Raw genomic sequence first — 15,716 nt, 5'->3', positions numbered from 1 at the left:
TGTTTAGGGGAAGCGTGAATGCTGAGCAAAGAACTGTCGGTACACATTGAAAAGTTTAATTATGAAGTATAGATGAGAAATAGACAATAGAAGAGATGTGGACAAATGCTAGATTTTTTTTTGCAGATAAGCAGGATATTTTAAAGGTAGGGAAAAAGAGATGAAATTGAACCACTCACACTAAAATTATAAAAACAAACAGCATTGAAGGCAGAGGCTGTGGGTTTGGCTCACGTGGGCTCATCTGTGCCTTGTGTCTTAGGTGGAAAAACAGCTGAACGTGAGGACATTTCACGAGTGGACCAGCTCGTCTAACATGATGGAAAGAGAAGTTGAAGTACACATCCCGCGGTTCAAACTTGAGATCAAGTATGAGCTAAATTCCCTGTTAAAATCCCTAGGGATGACAGATGTCTTCAACCAGATCAAAGCTGATCTTTCTGGAATATCACCAGCCAAGGGCCTGTATTTATCGAAGGTCATCCACAAGTCATACGTGGATGTCAACGAAGAGGGCACTGAGGCGGCAGCAGCTGCTGGGGACAGCATCGCTGTCAAAAGACTCCCCCTCCGAGCTCGGTTCCTGGCCAATCACCCCTTCCTGTTCTTTATAAGGCACATTCATACCAACACAATTCTCTTCTTTGGCAAGCTCGCCTCTCCATAAACAGATGGCGTTGAGCAAGACTCAGAGTCACAGACAAGGTGCAGAGGCAAACCCATGATTACCCCATGGCCGCGGAGCAGTTCACACCTCACGCACCTCTGCGCCTCAGTTTGCTTATCTGCGAAATAGGTCTAGGATCTCTTCCAACTTATTCCATGAATTGGTGAACCTAAGACTGTGGTAATCATGGAAGAAAGTACATTTATAAAGCTTTTCTGGCTTTCTTATCTTTGGAGCCTCATTTGAGTGTTGCCTGGGTGATATGATCAAGTCAATGAGAAAAACCTTAAAGGATTCGATTCTCTTTGACTTGTAAATCAGTGAGACCTTGAATAAGGGNGAGCAAGACTCAGAGTCACAGACAAGGTGCAGAGGCAAACCCATGATTACCCCATGGCCGCAGAGCAGTTCACACCTCACGCGCTTCTGTGCCTCAGTTTGCTTATCTGCGAAATAGGTCTAGGATCTCTTCCAACTTATTCCATGAATTGGTGAACCTAAGACTGTGGTAATCATGGAAGAAAGGACATTTATAAAGCTTTTCTGGCTTTCTTATCTTTGGAGCCTCATTTGAGTGTTGCCTGGGTGATATGATCAAGTCAATGTGAAAAACCTTAAAGGATTCGATTCTCTTTGACTTGTAAATCAGTGAGACCTTGAATAAGGGACTATTCCACTTGCAGAAAACCAACTTAAGGGCTTCAACTTTGGTTGGATTTTAAAATATTATAATTTTCCTTGTACATGTAAGTATAGCATCGTGAATTTTAGTTTGAAATTCTGTATTGACTATAATAAAAGCATGAAATGCCTTAAGCTCTTTGAAGACTTGTAATGCACTGCAGCAGTTAAGTGACTTATAAAAGGAGGCTTTGAGTGAGGTGAAGTCTAATTCAGTGAACATTTTTAGTGGAAATTTTGGCCAAATCTTTGTAAGGTACAAAATTGAATAATAGATTTTTTTCTCCCCCTCCCTCTCCCCCTCCTTCCTATAATGCATTGAGTAAAAGTTAAGAACAGCCAAAGACAGAAACCAATCAGAAGGAATTTTATTTTAAAGAATGCCTCATTATTTTCTAATCAAGATAACATGGACCAATAACCATATAATAGTGGGCTTAGCACATTTCTTGCCTTCTCAGCGCTGTGTCTTCTCAGTGAATGTTTTCTCCCTGAACAATCTCAGAGGTCTGGGCAGAGAGCAGGAGCCCCATAATTCTCCTTCCTTCTTTAACCCAGGGGCAGCCACTTCTTCCTGCCTGAGGCTGTGGGCAACTTTTATGATTGACAGCAGTGTCAGTCAATGAAGGTTTTTCCTTTCCCTTTGAGGCATTGAAGGATGTGGCTTACTTTACTCCCTAATAAAGATATGAGGGTACTTCAAAAAGTTCATGGAAGGATTCATATTATCTTTTAATTCTATTTTTTCATGAACTTCTTAAAGTGTCCTCATAAAGTAGCAAGAAAGCAACAACCTTTTAGCAAAGTATAACTCTGCAGAATATCTACTTATAACAACATAAAATTGCCTTGCTTGCTGTGGTGAAGGGCTGTCTTGCTGCACATGCTGTCCGAATGATCATCTACCAAATCCATTTGTCACATGGCATAAAGCTGAGACACCATGGCCCGCTTCACAGGAAAATCCACAAGTCCCTAGGCATAGTGGGTTTATCGTGGTAACAAGGAGAGACATGAAGTGATAATGATGGGAGTCGCAAAAATAAGAGTGGTTTCTTGGCATCTACTTTTCACCTTACTCAAGGGTGAAGTCTGTCCAGTGAATGCTGGGTCCTAGGTGGCACCTGTCTTGTGCTGTATAGGAGCTCAGATGTGTCTCATAGACCTGGCACCCAGATGCAATGAATGCCGAGCTGTGTGGCACTTACTCCATTTCCTCTAACAGTTACAGAGCCTCAGAGAGCCCAGCTACAAGCCGTAGTCTCAGAACTTTAACATCCCCGTGAAGGGCAGAAACTGAGTTATTCATCTTTTATAGTCAAAGCTGGGAGTAATTCTTACAGACGGGCCCTCAAAATCATTAACGTGGTTTTGAATAACAAATGTGGGTGAAGGGCAATGAGACAGGACTTGAAGAGATTGTGATTAAATCAGCCTTGAGAGTGCAGGTGGGAGGGATCTGGATGGCTTTCGAGGTGCTGGAGTCTTGCTCTTGAGCCTCTTTATAGTGTAGATACAGGATCCTTTAGGGGCACTCTATTATGATTCTCCAAAGGAATGGAGAATCCTAAAAGTGTCCTTAAAAGCTCCTGCCAATATGTACCTCTCCATCTACCTATCTACCTACCTATCTAGACTCATGCAATTATGAGGTGGTGAAGTTCAAAATCTGCAGAGCAGGCTCAAGACCCAGGGAAGAGGAAGAGCTGATCTTGCAGCTCAATCTGCAGACAGTTCTTGAGGCAGAATTCCCTCTTCTTCAGGGGACCTCAATCTGTTTTCCCTCATGGCCTTCAACTGATTGCACGAGGTCCACTCACACTATGGTGGGTAATCTGCTTTACTCAAAGTGTGCTGATTTAAATGTTAATCTAACCTAAAAATTACCTTCATAGCAATATAAAGACTGTGGTTTGACCAAATATCTGGGTACTATTACCTCACCAAGTTGACACAAAATTAACCATCCCAGGCACTAAGTACTGGGGACAGGAAGGTGAATGCAAAGAGCTAATAGAAATTGTGCCTTTGCCAGTGTGAACAGTGCAATAAACCAGAAGGACTCATGGAATGTAATCACAAAAGCAGCCTTATTTTTGTGTCCCATTGTCCCTATGAAATAGGTTAGTGGGAGATCCTTCCCTAGCCCCAGCATGAAATCTCTGGTAGTACTCATGACTTTCTGGTCACACATAGGTCTAGAAAATCTGTGTTGTTTCATGTCACAAACATAGTCTCAATTCAGTAATTGAAATGTTTAAGCCCAGATATTAATCTAAATCCCTACAATCTCTACCATTCCAATTATGGTGGTGGTGGTGGGGGGGTGGGCAACAGTACTAGCCTCAAGCAGGAGCTAGTTAGGAATGGAAACGTGAAGTCTCTGGCTCCACCCCAGACCTACTGAATCAGAACTTGTGGCTTAACAAGATCCCCAGGTGATCAATGTGCACACTAAAGTCTGAGAAGCTCTGATCCTAACTACAAACCTGATTTAATAGTAAAATGAATCTTCTTTCCTGCCCCCAGTTGGTGTAGGAGCCAGAAGAAGCCTGTGATCTGGAAAAGGGGTGGTCCTTTCCTCCTCCCTCATGCCAGTCTTCACTCACTTGCTGTTTCTGAACTACCTAAGAAGTAGGAGTAAGGAAGAGCTCCAAAGGGGGTGGGAAAGTTCTGCCGATTTACAAGCTGATGTCACACTCTGGACCTGCCGCTTAGTCTGTAGGAGCAGATGTGGGTTCTGTGGACAGAAGGATATTCTGTTCCCTCCTGTAGGTAATGACCTTCCTGCTGGTTACTATTGGCCCAAGTGATCCACCCCATAACCCTCACGACTAAGTCCCTTGCCTTTTTGGCAGGGTCCCTTTTCTCCTGCTTGAGGTTTATTGAATCTCTTGGAGTTGTTGGTTAATATTTTCTATCAGATTTGTAGAATGTGCAGTCATTATTTCTTCAAGTATTTTTATTCTTCAAATAATTTACTGGCAACAGAGCCCAATCCTATTGAAGCTTGAGTTGGAGGCTTTGTTAAGGTGGATCTAGATGAGGTCTGTCTCTAGAGCAGTGATCAGCACCTGGTAGCCTGTGGGCCCAGTCCAGCCTACCAGATGGTTTTGTACAGCCAGTGGGCACTGCTTGACAGGGTTAGTGCCATGCGCTGCTGAGACCAAGCTGGGTGTTCAACTCTGCTCAGTTCTCCTCTCTGCTACTACTACCTGCTTTCTCAGACACTGTGCTGCATGGTGGAATCTCAGTCCATGAGTCAGAGACCTACCTGAAACAGTCACACCCTCCAGAAAGAGAGAAGACGCCCTGTATCTGGGTGTTGCTGGGTAGAGAAACTGACCTGGGTGGCCACACCCCCTTCTACCTGCCCACCTGGCCCCTCCTCCTTAGGCAGGTCATTCTTCACCCCCCAAATGTCTCCAGCTACTGACAATTGGACACAAAGCATGTTGTCTCTTAGGATGGACTACCTGAGGCAAACAGGTAGGGACAATGTAAGAGTTTATATAAGTACCTTTTGCCTATGGCCCACACAGACTGAAATATTTACAATCTAGCTCTTTACTGAAAAAGTTTATACACTCCTGTTTTAGGGGTAAAACAGCCCTACTCCTTTGGCATGGTCTTTCTGAGGTCTTTATTGACTGTCTGCTGAATGCCTGTTCATAGAGGTCTCTCCACTCTAACTTGTCAGGATCCCAACATTCCACAGATCTTCACCACCTCTGGAATCTCCATTCGCCTCACAGCCCTCCAGTGGCTCGTCTCTGCCCAGTCTGGTGGAGCCTCAACCTGGATGTGCAGCTTGAGATTTGGCCAAAGACTCAAGAAAACCCATATGCAGTGTCATGGGCTCCCTCTGTGTGCTGTTCTCTCTTCTCCAGTATCATGTCCCAAAATTTCAGTTCATAGCCCTGAACTCTGACCTCTGGTTCTCTGACCAGCAAGACCACAGCTGTTAGTATGGGTTTCACTTTCAGAGAACCAGGCGGATGTGGAGCTCTCAGGAGATGATTTCTTCTTCCAAAAAGCATAGTCTTGTGCTATCTGTGGTCCAATGGCTAAAATTATTAAAAACATAGGGAGACTTTGTCCAGTTTAATAGTTGTTTATCATAGGAGGGTACAACTGACACTTATTACTTCATGGGGGCCAGAACCAGAGGTCCAGGACCCCTTTACAGTGACTCCAGGCCAACATTCCTGCCAAGGTCTGCATCTAGTCCCCAGGATTCTTACCTCTTTGGTGGCCCTTAGAGGTGAGTGCGGTTACTCCCAGGTACAGCAGCCCCCTGCTCCACTGTAGTCTTCTCAGGCCAGAGTCTCCCAATAGCAGGGAACATACCAAGTCCTTTCGGCAGTCCTGCTGAAGCAGCTCTCAAGACTTGGGGTGAGGAGGGGGTCCCCTTACCAAGGAGAATGGGTGTGCTTTTCTGCACACCTGTCTTTAAAGACATCCTCTTCACAAATCCCTCTCTTGATCTCCATTCTCTTGATCATTTTATACCTACAATGTAAATAAGAGCATTCAAGAGTGTCATTGCCATTGTTTTGGATCTCATACTTATGGTCTAATACCTCCTTTGGGAGGCAGAGCCTAATTTATCTTGGTGCCTCACCTGTACTTAATTTGGCCCATCACACTTGCTGTCAGGTTGCATGTGTCTGTTTACTTTTGTAGCAGTCATATCAAAGTTGTCGGTAACAACGATGTGTCATACTGACCAGAATCTCTTATTAGAAGTTGCAAATGTCTTCGATGAAGCACATCTGTGGAACTAACGCAGTTTGGTGGACAAAATATTTCAATACACGGAGAAAAAGATTGAAGTGGAGAAAAATTAGAAAATTCTTCATGTGTATAGATGCCACTGGCCTGAGGTTGTGCCAAATTGAAGTGGTGGACTGAGAAAATGAAGACTCCTAAATGTTCTTGAATTAACAAGTTAAAAGAAAGTTGGAAAAGACTCAGAACAGCCAAAGCAATATTGAAAAAGAACAGAATCAGAGGACAGCCACTGTCCAATTTCATGACTGATTACAAGGGTATTTTGAAAAGTTTGTGGAAAAATAGAATTAAAAGATAATATGAATCTTTCCATGAACTTTTTGAAGGATCCTCACATAAAGCTACAGTAATCAAGATAGTGTGGTATTGTTGAAAGAACAGACCAACAGGTCAGTGGAACAGAATAGAGAGCCCAGAAATAGACCCACACAGATAAAATCAACTGATATTTAACAAAGGAGCATAGGCAATCAATGAAGAAAGGATAATCTTTTCAACAAATGGTGCGAGAACAACTAACTGGATATTGACATGTCAAAAAAATTAACTTAGACACTAACTTTACACCTTTCATAAAAATTAACTCCAAATGGATCATAGACCTAATTATAAAATGCAAAACTATGAAACTCCTAGAAGATAACAGAAAGTCTAGGTGATCTTGGGTTTGGCAATGACTTTTTAGATACAACACCACAAATACAATCCATGGAAGACAAAATGAATAAGTTGGACTTCATTAAAATTAGAAACTTCTGCTCTGCGAAAACAGTTAAGAGGAAAAAAAATGCAAGACACAAAGTTGGAGAAAATATTTGGGAAACATATGTCTGATAAAGGACTGGTATCTAAAATATGGAAAGAATTCTTAAAACCCAATAATAAGAAAATGAACAACCAATTAAAAAGTGGGTAAAAGATATAAACAGGTAGCTTATCAAAGAAGATACATAGATGGTAAATAAACAAATTAAAATATGCACAACATCATACATTGAGCACACATTAGGAAATTGCAAATTAAAACAATTATGAACCTATTAGAATGGCTAAAGTCAAAATACATGCTGTTACACATTTGTTAAAACCCATAGGATGAAAAAAGATTAAACCTTAATGCAAACAATGGAATTTAGCTGATAATAACGTATTTCAATAATCACTAAATAAATAAATAGTAATAATGGCACTATTGACCCATCAATTGTAACAAACATCATACTAATGAAAAATGTTAGTGATAGGAGAAGCTGGGAGGGGAAGATCAAAGGGGTATTTGGGAACCCTATACGCTCTGGTCAATTTTCCTGTAAACCTAAAATGCTCCACCAAAATATAGACCATTTTAAAAGAGGAAGTTGAGAAGCGAGTGAGAAGGTAGATCTCTTTGACCTGGATTTCTAAAAACAAAACAAAAGTCTCTATTATCTTTCTAAGATGTTCTCAGATAGTATTTTGTTTTTATTTCTATTATTTTTATTCCTTCTGGTACTTAAAAGTTCTTCTGAGTTTATCAATAGTCTTTTTTCCTCCTTCCTACTGCACACCGAGCCCTCAGATCTGTGTTTGGTGCCTACGATGTCATAGTGGCTCAGAAAAATCGCTACTTTCTTCACAGCATCTGCACCCCCACCTTTAATGGACTGGGGAGCATGGGATCCCCAGGGCCAGTCAGTAGTGTCAGACCAGGTTCTGAGTCACAGTGCATCAACAGGTCCTAAAAATGGGCAACTCTTGTAGAGTCTCTCTGATCAGGGTGGCTCCTCCAGATTAACTTGCTGTAAATCTAAAAAACAAGGTAAAAAAAAATCACCATTTGGGCAGTGGTATAATGAGAAATTTGCCTGCGTACTACTTGTCAGTCTAGTTTTTTCCCCTTTTCTTCTAGATCTGTTATTTTTTTCTCTCAGAAATTGTCAGGAGCAGAATGGAATGGCAGAAGTAAAGACTTAATGGAGACCACTGTCTGGGGGAAGAAAATCCCCAAACTCCTGCCTTTGAGGAATCTAGCTCATTCCCCACATGTCGTCTGGATGAACAGAGTCACCACATGCCGTGGTACACCTGCCTCGATTCTGGCATACACCTGCTATCCTGATGGAGTGATCGATAGCTTCCCATTTCAGTCTCAAAAGTGTTCTGATTTGGAAAATAAATTATCCAGTCACCCTGCCTGAATACTACTGGATATTAAGCCACAGTCTGAGGTCACCCTGTACATGGACCGTTAGTCACCAAAGGCAGCAGAAAAAGGGCTGCTGGTATGAAGCCCCAACTCTGGCAACAGCAACACCCTGACATTCTACCAGACCCCCAACTCTGCTCCTATGTCCCCGTATTTTCACTCTCTTCCTAAGAGTGCCCGCTGTCTTCTTCCTCTGAGACCTTAGTTTCCTAGAGGAAGCTTACCCTTTTTTCCTTTCCATGGATGACCCTTGTTTCTTCTTTGTGACAACAGAGAAAGCAGAGATCAACCAGGCATCAAGACTCAAAAACGCACATATACCTTCAGCCAACACCAGATTGACTGCCCTGGAGAGGATAACCTTAAGAGTCTTGTCATTTCATTATTCATTGATACCCTGATTCATTTCTTTAACAAACATTTGTTAAACACCTACGAAGTTTTAGACACCATGTTAAGTCATGGAGATATACAGCGAATAACACAAAGCCTCAGTCCTTGTCTTCATAACCTTATATTTTGGCAGAGAAGATGGACTTGAGACTAGAAATGACAAATGGATGACAGCTGTGGTGAGAAGACTGTTATGGGCAGGGTCCTCTTAGTGGAGAGCCCCGTAGGCCATTTCAGGGAGGGAGGGCTCTCTTCTGAGGGAAGTCATTTGGTCAGATTTGTGTTCTAGAAAAGTCACTTGGGTTTCCAAATTGTCATATTTGTAATGGGAAAGATGTATTGTAGACTACATGAAATAAATCATAGAGGAGCATTTCCCATGCTAGTAATCACTTTGGTAGAACTAGAACAGTTTAAAGGTGGGGAGAAAATACCTTTATGTGGTTTATTTTGGTTATATGCAGATAGCATCTCTGACAATTTGGGTGTCACAGTGACAGACGCCATTAGGAGCTTAGCTGGGTGATGGAATGGTCCAGTAATGTGGCCATGAGTCAGAGCCACCCACAACAGCCATGATATGACCATGCCAAGAATTCCCCAGGCTGGTCCCCAAGCATAATTGACTATGAATATTGAAAAGTCCCTTTGTTAAGAGGTAATGAGGCCATTCTTCTGGCATTTACTGGACTAGGATTTGGCAGTGTTTCCAGGTTCTATATGTAAGCCACAGACTTATTTTTGTAAATATTGCTTTCTGTTAATCAAATCTTTGTATGACATTGTATGACCTGTGTTTTCCAGACCACACCAAACTAACTGAGTCATGTCTCCCTGAGTTCCTGGAACTGTTGCTGCTGCCCACAGGGCCTGATGGTTTGGTGTGGGCAGGTATTTCTGAGCTCACAGTGGAAGCTGGAGTGGGAAGACTCTTGCCACGTATTGGTTGTATCCTATTCCATTGATTCCACTGTTCCAACAAGGGCTGCTTTGGCCTCCCAGTCTTGTTCAGAGACAGTTGCAGAGACTGTTGGAACTGTTGCCTGGAGCCTTTCTCCCTTGGATTGGGCTGGAGTGTGGAGAGGAGCATGACTTGAGCACACAGGTGGGCTGCTCACATGGTCACCCTTCATCTCCAAGCCTGAGCCACTGTCCTTGAGTCATAGATACCTTGACTCTCCACCTGAGCACATATTCTTCCCAGGATTCTTCCTGTTTCCTCTTGCACATAGGCTCCAGTGGGGTCCCTGACCCTTCTTCCTATATGCTCACACCACAGAAAACTTGCATGATCACAAGGGCCCATCTGAGACCTGGCCACACTCATAATTTCCACTTAGGGTTATCAGTCCCCAAGATTGAGCTACTGTCTACATTGCAACCTCAATACATATTTTCAGTCTCTCTTCCCTACTTTACTTTTCTTGTTAGCGCTTATCACTCTCTCATTACATATTTAAATTATTTATCTTGTTTATTAATATTTTCTCCTTACTAGAATGTCAGTTTTATAAGGGCAGGGGTTTTTGTCTTTTTTGTTGTCATAGCACCAACAATACCTGGAGCACAGAAAATACTCAATAAATATCAATTCAATGAAAGAAAGTGATTTATTCTTTAAATGTTTTGATGCCTTGAGTGCCTGCTATGTTCTGGAGGAAACAGAAAATGTGGAGATCATTGGTCTGAGTGAGATGCACTGGGTGAGGATCAATGCAGTGAACTTGGCTCATGGCAGAGCTTGACTGACAATTCTAATAGGATTGTTTTATAAATACGTTAAGGTGGCCCCATGCTGCTGTGTGGAAAACTGTTTTATTTCTGTATACATGGTTTCTTCTGAGAAAGGAGATGAAAAAGCCTGTGTATTCCCACATATATCAGATAGTTTAAGACACAACTTGTGTTGAGCTGGGTTCCCCAGAACATCTGGGCTACAGTTTAGGAGAGTCAGTGGCCTCTGAGATCAACTGACCCATTGCAATGGTGCTCGCAGATTGAAGGAGACTTCCAGCCTGACTGAACACAAGGCATTGCTAACAGGCAGCTGAGCTGTGTAGTGTTGCTGATTTGTTGGGATACCATTCAAATAGAGTAAAATTGTTAGGGATAGTCAAGAGTCTTCTGACATCTCCAAATCAAAGCTTCTTAACATTAAATGATGTGACATGATCTGCCAATTATTCAGTTAAATTTTATTCAGCTTTTACACTAAAGTTAGAGTCTCTTTGTCAACCAGTGTGCATTAGCCTCCTGGTGGGTGAGATAATAATGTGAAATGAACTTAAGACATAACCTGTGCTCTTGGGGGACCGTGATGACAGCAGCAGCAAGAGCTAACATTTATTCAAGTATTATTACTACGTGCCAGGCATCATGTTAAGTATTTCATCAGTTTGGTCCCAAAACTCTGTGGCATGTATTGTTACTGTCTTCAGTTAAAGATGAGACTTACAGAGTGTCAGTCATTTGCCTACGGTCACATTGTTAGTTGTAGAGCCAAGATTTGAGCCCTGGCGGCCTTGGCTTCAGAGCCCCTGTCCTGTCCTCTGTGCAATTGCTGTAAGGCTACTCAGTACATTTGTGGAAGAGGGGGGAGAGGTTAGATTTGCAATTTAGAGGCCTGAGTTCAAAGTCTGCTTCTGCCACAACTCCTCTCACAATCCTCTAATTGCTGTACCTTTTGAGCTAAATAACAGTAGTTTGGACACTGTACATGCATTGCAGCATTGTTTACTGCAGTGATAAGCTCCTTTCCCTGTGGATAAGCTTTTCCCTGGCTTAGTGATGGAATCTATGACTTTTTCCCTCACCCGCTGTACAAACACACCCTCCCCTCTGTCTCAGCCAGTGTGTCCGAAGGTACCCCTCTAGCCTCTGTGTGGGAGTTCCTCTTTGACTTAGCTCTGATCTTATTTCACAAAGCTCAAGATTTCTGCCTCCAGCAAACATGCAGTGTCTTAGATGTCAGTTTCTTCTAGTGGCAAGCACCTCACTGTCTGTGAATTTTTTTTTTCTCTTAAATTCAGCCTCCTACCCATGATTTAAGGTATGGGGAATTTGCCCTCTTCTCCTTTCCTACGTGGAGAGAAAAAACATCCGTTTTCCCCTTTTCCTCCAAAGACACACTCATTCTCCAGCCTCCATGATCAAGTTCTCGGCATCCTCTCCAGTACCTTGGATGTGAGACTTAAGCTCAGGGCCACCAGTCTACACCCATGGTCTCCTGTTCTGTCCTGAGTGGACACCCTAGCAGCCCTCTTTAGAGCATGGTGGATACTTGTATCAGCTGATTCCTGCATTAAACCGTCAGACAACTCAGAGGTAGGAGAAGTCCCATTTTAATTTCATTACATATATATCTCATTACAGGATGAAACTGAAGTTGGGGTTATCTAGGATAGATCTGGGGAGGGCTTGGTCTACAAGCAAGACAGGGAACGTGTAGGGTTTACATGATCTCTGAGAAGGGAAAGAGACTGTAGGGTATCCTAAAACCTATTTGCTTAGCTGTACCCAGCCAAGTGGGATAGCCCCCTGTGAAGATCTTTATCTCCTCATTATGCAGACAGCTCCAGAGGAAAGGAGCTCAGGAGAGTCTTGGGCTGATGAGAACAATAGCTACGCCCTTAGTTCCAGGGCTAGAAGTCCTCAAAGAAATTGCAACCATGTTGGCCCTTTTTTACAGGTGGCTTCATAGGAAGGTACCTTGGAAATAAGCCCCCAAGCCACAGGGTAGAAAGACAAGTACAAGTGAGAAAGTGACAGCAATTGCCAGAGAGCTGTGCCTGGTGCTCAGTAGGAGATCATAGCTAAGTAATCTGCAGTTGTCATTTAAGCTTTTGATTACACCCAAGGCTGAAAAAAATGAAGAAAACATGGGTTCTTCAATATACACAAATAATCAAAAATACATTAGAATATCTTAAAGACTACATAGGAGAATCAGATAAAATAATAATCAATAAATTAGTTATTTATTGAGGTCTTACTCTGTGCCTGGCTTGTGCTAAGGGCTTTATAGTTATTTGTTATGCAAAGCAGCCAAAGAAGGTGCTGATATGATAAACCCCATTTTCAGGATTAGAAAATAAAGGGTCAGAGAGATCGAGCAATTTACCTCAGGACACACAGAGAGTGGAAGAGCCAGAATCTAAACTCAGGTCCTTTGCTATTGCTGTACTATTGATGTGTACTATTGCTGCACATCAAATTAACCCCAAATTTAATGGTTTAAAACAACAGTATTCATTTCGTTATCTCTCATTTTTTTGTGAAGGGATTGGTTGAGTGGTTCTGGCTCAGGATATCCTGTGCAAATGCAGTCAGATGGTTCTGGAACTCAAAGACTGAGGACAGAAGGACCAGAGCAGTTGGAGGCTTTCTATGTATTTTTTTTTCTTTCTCTCTTCATGTAGTACCAGGGCTTCTCCATCTGGTCTCTCCTCTGGGGCTCTTCTGGGCTTCCTTATATCATGACAGCTTCAGGGCAATTGAATCTCTTGCCTGGTAACATAGGGTTCAGCTGACAAGGTAGGAACTTCAATGCCTTTAATGAGTTAAACTTAGAAGTCATGCAGCACCAATTCTATCACAGTCTACTGGTGACAAATAAATCCCAAGCCTGTGGCAGAATTCTAGAAAACCACACAGGATGGAATCTTTTGTTGTGAATATCTTTGAAAAATTAAATACGGTACAGATCTCTTGAGTCCAAAGGCTAGGTGCATTACCACCAGGAGCATTGTTTTCCTGAAAGATATCAGGAGTTCAGCTACACACTGGATTTTCTGTCTTCGATATCTCATAGTGTTATTTTTTTAATAAAAAGAAAGTGATTGGCTAAATGTATAGCCAAAAGTTATGAATTCTTAGCCCTTTAAAAATATTTTATGTAATATTCACAAGTCATTAAAAAAAAACTTTGCAAATTTATGTTTCCTGCTTTTGGGTTTAGAAAATATAGTCAAGGTAGGTGTATTAGTCCATTTTCTGTCACTGGTAATAGAATACCTGAAACTGGGTAATTTATAAAAGAAATGAAACTTATTTCTTACAGTTTTGTAGGCTTGGGAGTCCAAGGTTCAGGGAGTCCATCTAGTGAGGACTTTCTTCTTGGTGGGGGCTCTGTACAGAGTCCCATGGCGATGCAGGTATCATATGGCAAGAGGCTGAACAAGAGCCCTCAGTCTACTTTCTGATAATCTGTTAAACCATTAACCCTTTAATCCATGAATGGATTAATCCATTCATGAAGGTATAGCCCTCATGATCCAATCACCTCTTAAAAAAAGCCTCATCCTTCAAATACCATATTGGGGATTCAATTCCAACCTGAGCTTTGGAGGGGACACACATTCAACCTATAGCGGTAGGTATAGGAATTCAGATGAAGAATAGGTTTTTGTCAGGGAATGCATTGCACAGGGGTTAGGGCTTTAGCTGGTTTTGAAAAAAGAGTAGGATTAGGAGGTCAAGATGCAGCAAGACATCATTAGGGCAGAGGATGAGAGTAATGGAGCATTGGACCCAAGTGGAGAGTTTCTAGAGGAAAGGAGAAGGGGTTAGAGAAATATAGGTTTATTACACTTCATCTTATGGTCTTGACAGCTTGAGACCATTTGGTCTAAACATATGTGTTTGAACATAAGTCACCTAAAACTTAGAAAAATTGAAATATTTGTCCAAGATCACAGAGGAAGTTGGCGATATAATAGGGCTAAAACTCCAGAGTTCTTATATTTTTACACTTAGAAGAGACCAGATTGTGTATTCAATGGAATTACAAGCCTAGAAATTTGGACTTCATTTTAAAGCAGTGGAGAACATTTGATATTTGTGATTAAGGAAATGACCATATTTAATTCACATGTGCTGTCAGGTTAATGTCCACAGAAAGATTTTGTCCAGATGCTATTGGACTATGGATGACAGTTCACCATCCTCTCAGTAGGTGGCAGACTTGGCTGTAGGAGGGAGAGGAGGGTGTGGTAGACATATGATAATTTTGTAAATCTTATATTGAATCCTGGTAGAATAGTTTATGTACTATTTCAATCAGGCAGTATAAATCTCAATTAAATTTCTACTCAATGTATAGTATAAGTCACATAGTAGGGAATTTGGCTGCCTTGTTCATGACTGGGTCTAGAACACTATTTGGACTATCGGACTATAGTAGGAACTAAAAAATGTTTGAGCTTTTCTTTTTCTTTTTTCTTTTTTGATGTTGCAAACAATTCATTTTAACAAACTTGTTTGATTTTGAAGAATTTTAGTCTTACAGAACAGTTGCTAATAGTACAAAGAGTTCCTTTATACCCCTCACCCCATTTCCCATAACGTTAACCTCTTATGTAACCATGGTACAAATATCAACAGTAAAAAAAATAATATTGGCACAATCCTATTAACTAAACAAAAAGACGTTATTTGAATTTTAGCTATTTTTCTCACGAATTCTACCTTTTTGTTTTGGGATCGTACCTAGGATTTTATATTGCATTTAAATATTATTTCTTTTTAGTCTCTTCCAGCCTGAAACAGTTCCTTGGTTTTTCCTGTGTTTTGTGACGTTAAGGTTTTGAAGAGTACTAATCAGTTATTTTATAGATTGTCTATTAATTTGGATTTGTCTGATGTTTTTTTTCCTAATTGGAGTGAAGTCACGCATTTTGGCAAAAACGAAACCAAAACAAAAACAGAAAAAGAAAAATGATGCTGTGTCCTTCTCAGTGCACCACATCGAAGTATTCATGATGTTGATACGTCTTCTTGCTGGTGATGTTTACCTTGATTGCTTGGTTAATTTGTGATTGCTAGGTTTCCTCACTGTCAAGTTACTCCCACCCCCCCACGTTGTAGTTAATAACTACCTTTGAGGAGATTCTTTGAGATGATGTAAATTCTGTCTTTCCTCAAACTTTTTTTTTTTTATAATATATATTTTATTTATTTATTTTTTTTTTTTTTTTTTTTTTTTTTCCCCCAAAAGAG

The 15,716-nt window shown here is 41.3% G+C and overlaps 1 protein-coding gene across 3 annotated transcripts in view; it reads left to right on the top strand.

The window, feature by feature from the left end:
• The window catches only part of SERPINB11 (serpin peptidase inhibitor, clade B (ovalbumin), member 11), a 17,383-nt gene extending 16,379 nt beyond the window's left edge, over positions 1-1,004 (top strand). Inside the window, exon 7 of one of the 3 annotated variants that reach the window (XM_008586365.1) lies at positions 263-1,004. In XM_008586365.1, coding sequence (XP_008584587.1) covers positions 263-667 — 405 coding nt within the window. In that variant the 3' untranslated portion in view covers positions 668-1,004. The remainder of the gene's footprint in view (positions 1-262) is intronic. The other 2 variants (XM_008586367.1, XM_008586366.1) reach the window with 2 other exon arrangements.
• Positions 1,005-15,716: the final 14,712 nt, after the last annotated feature.

The sequence above is a fragment of the Galeopterus variegatus genome, unplaced genomic scaffold (assembly GCF_000696425.1).
Source record: "Galeopterus variegatus unplaced genomic scaffold, G_variegatus-3.0.2 Scaffold3964, whole genome shotgun sequence".
NCBI classification, from domain to species: Eukaryota; Metazoa; Chordata; class Mammalia; order Dermoptera; family Cynocephalidae; genus Galeopterus; species Galeopterus variegatus.
Note: the sequence above shows the minus strand (reverse complement) of the source record. Positions and strands in the feature narration are given on the sequence as shown.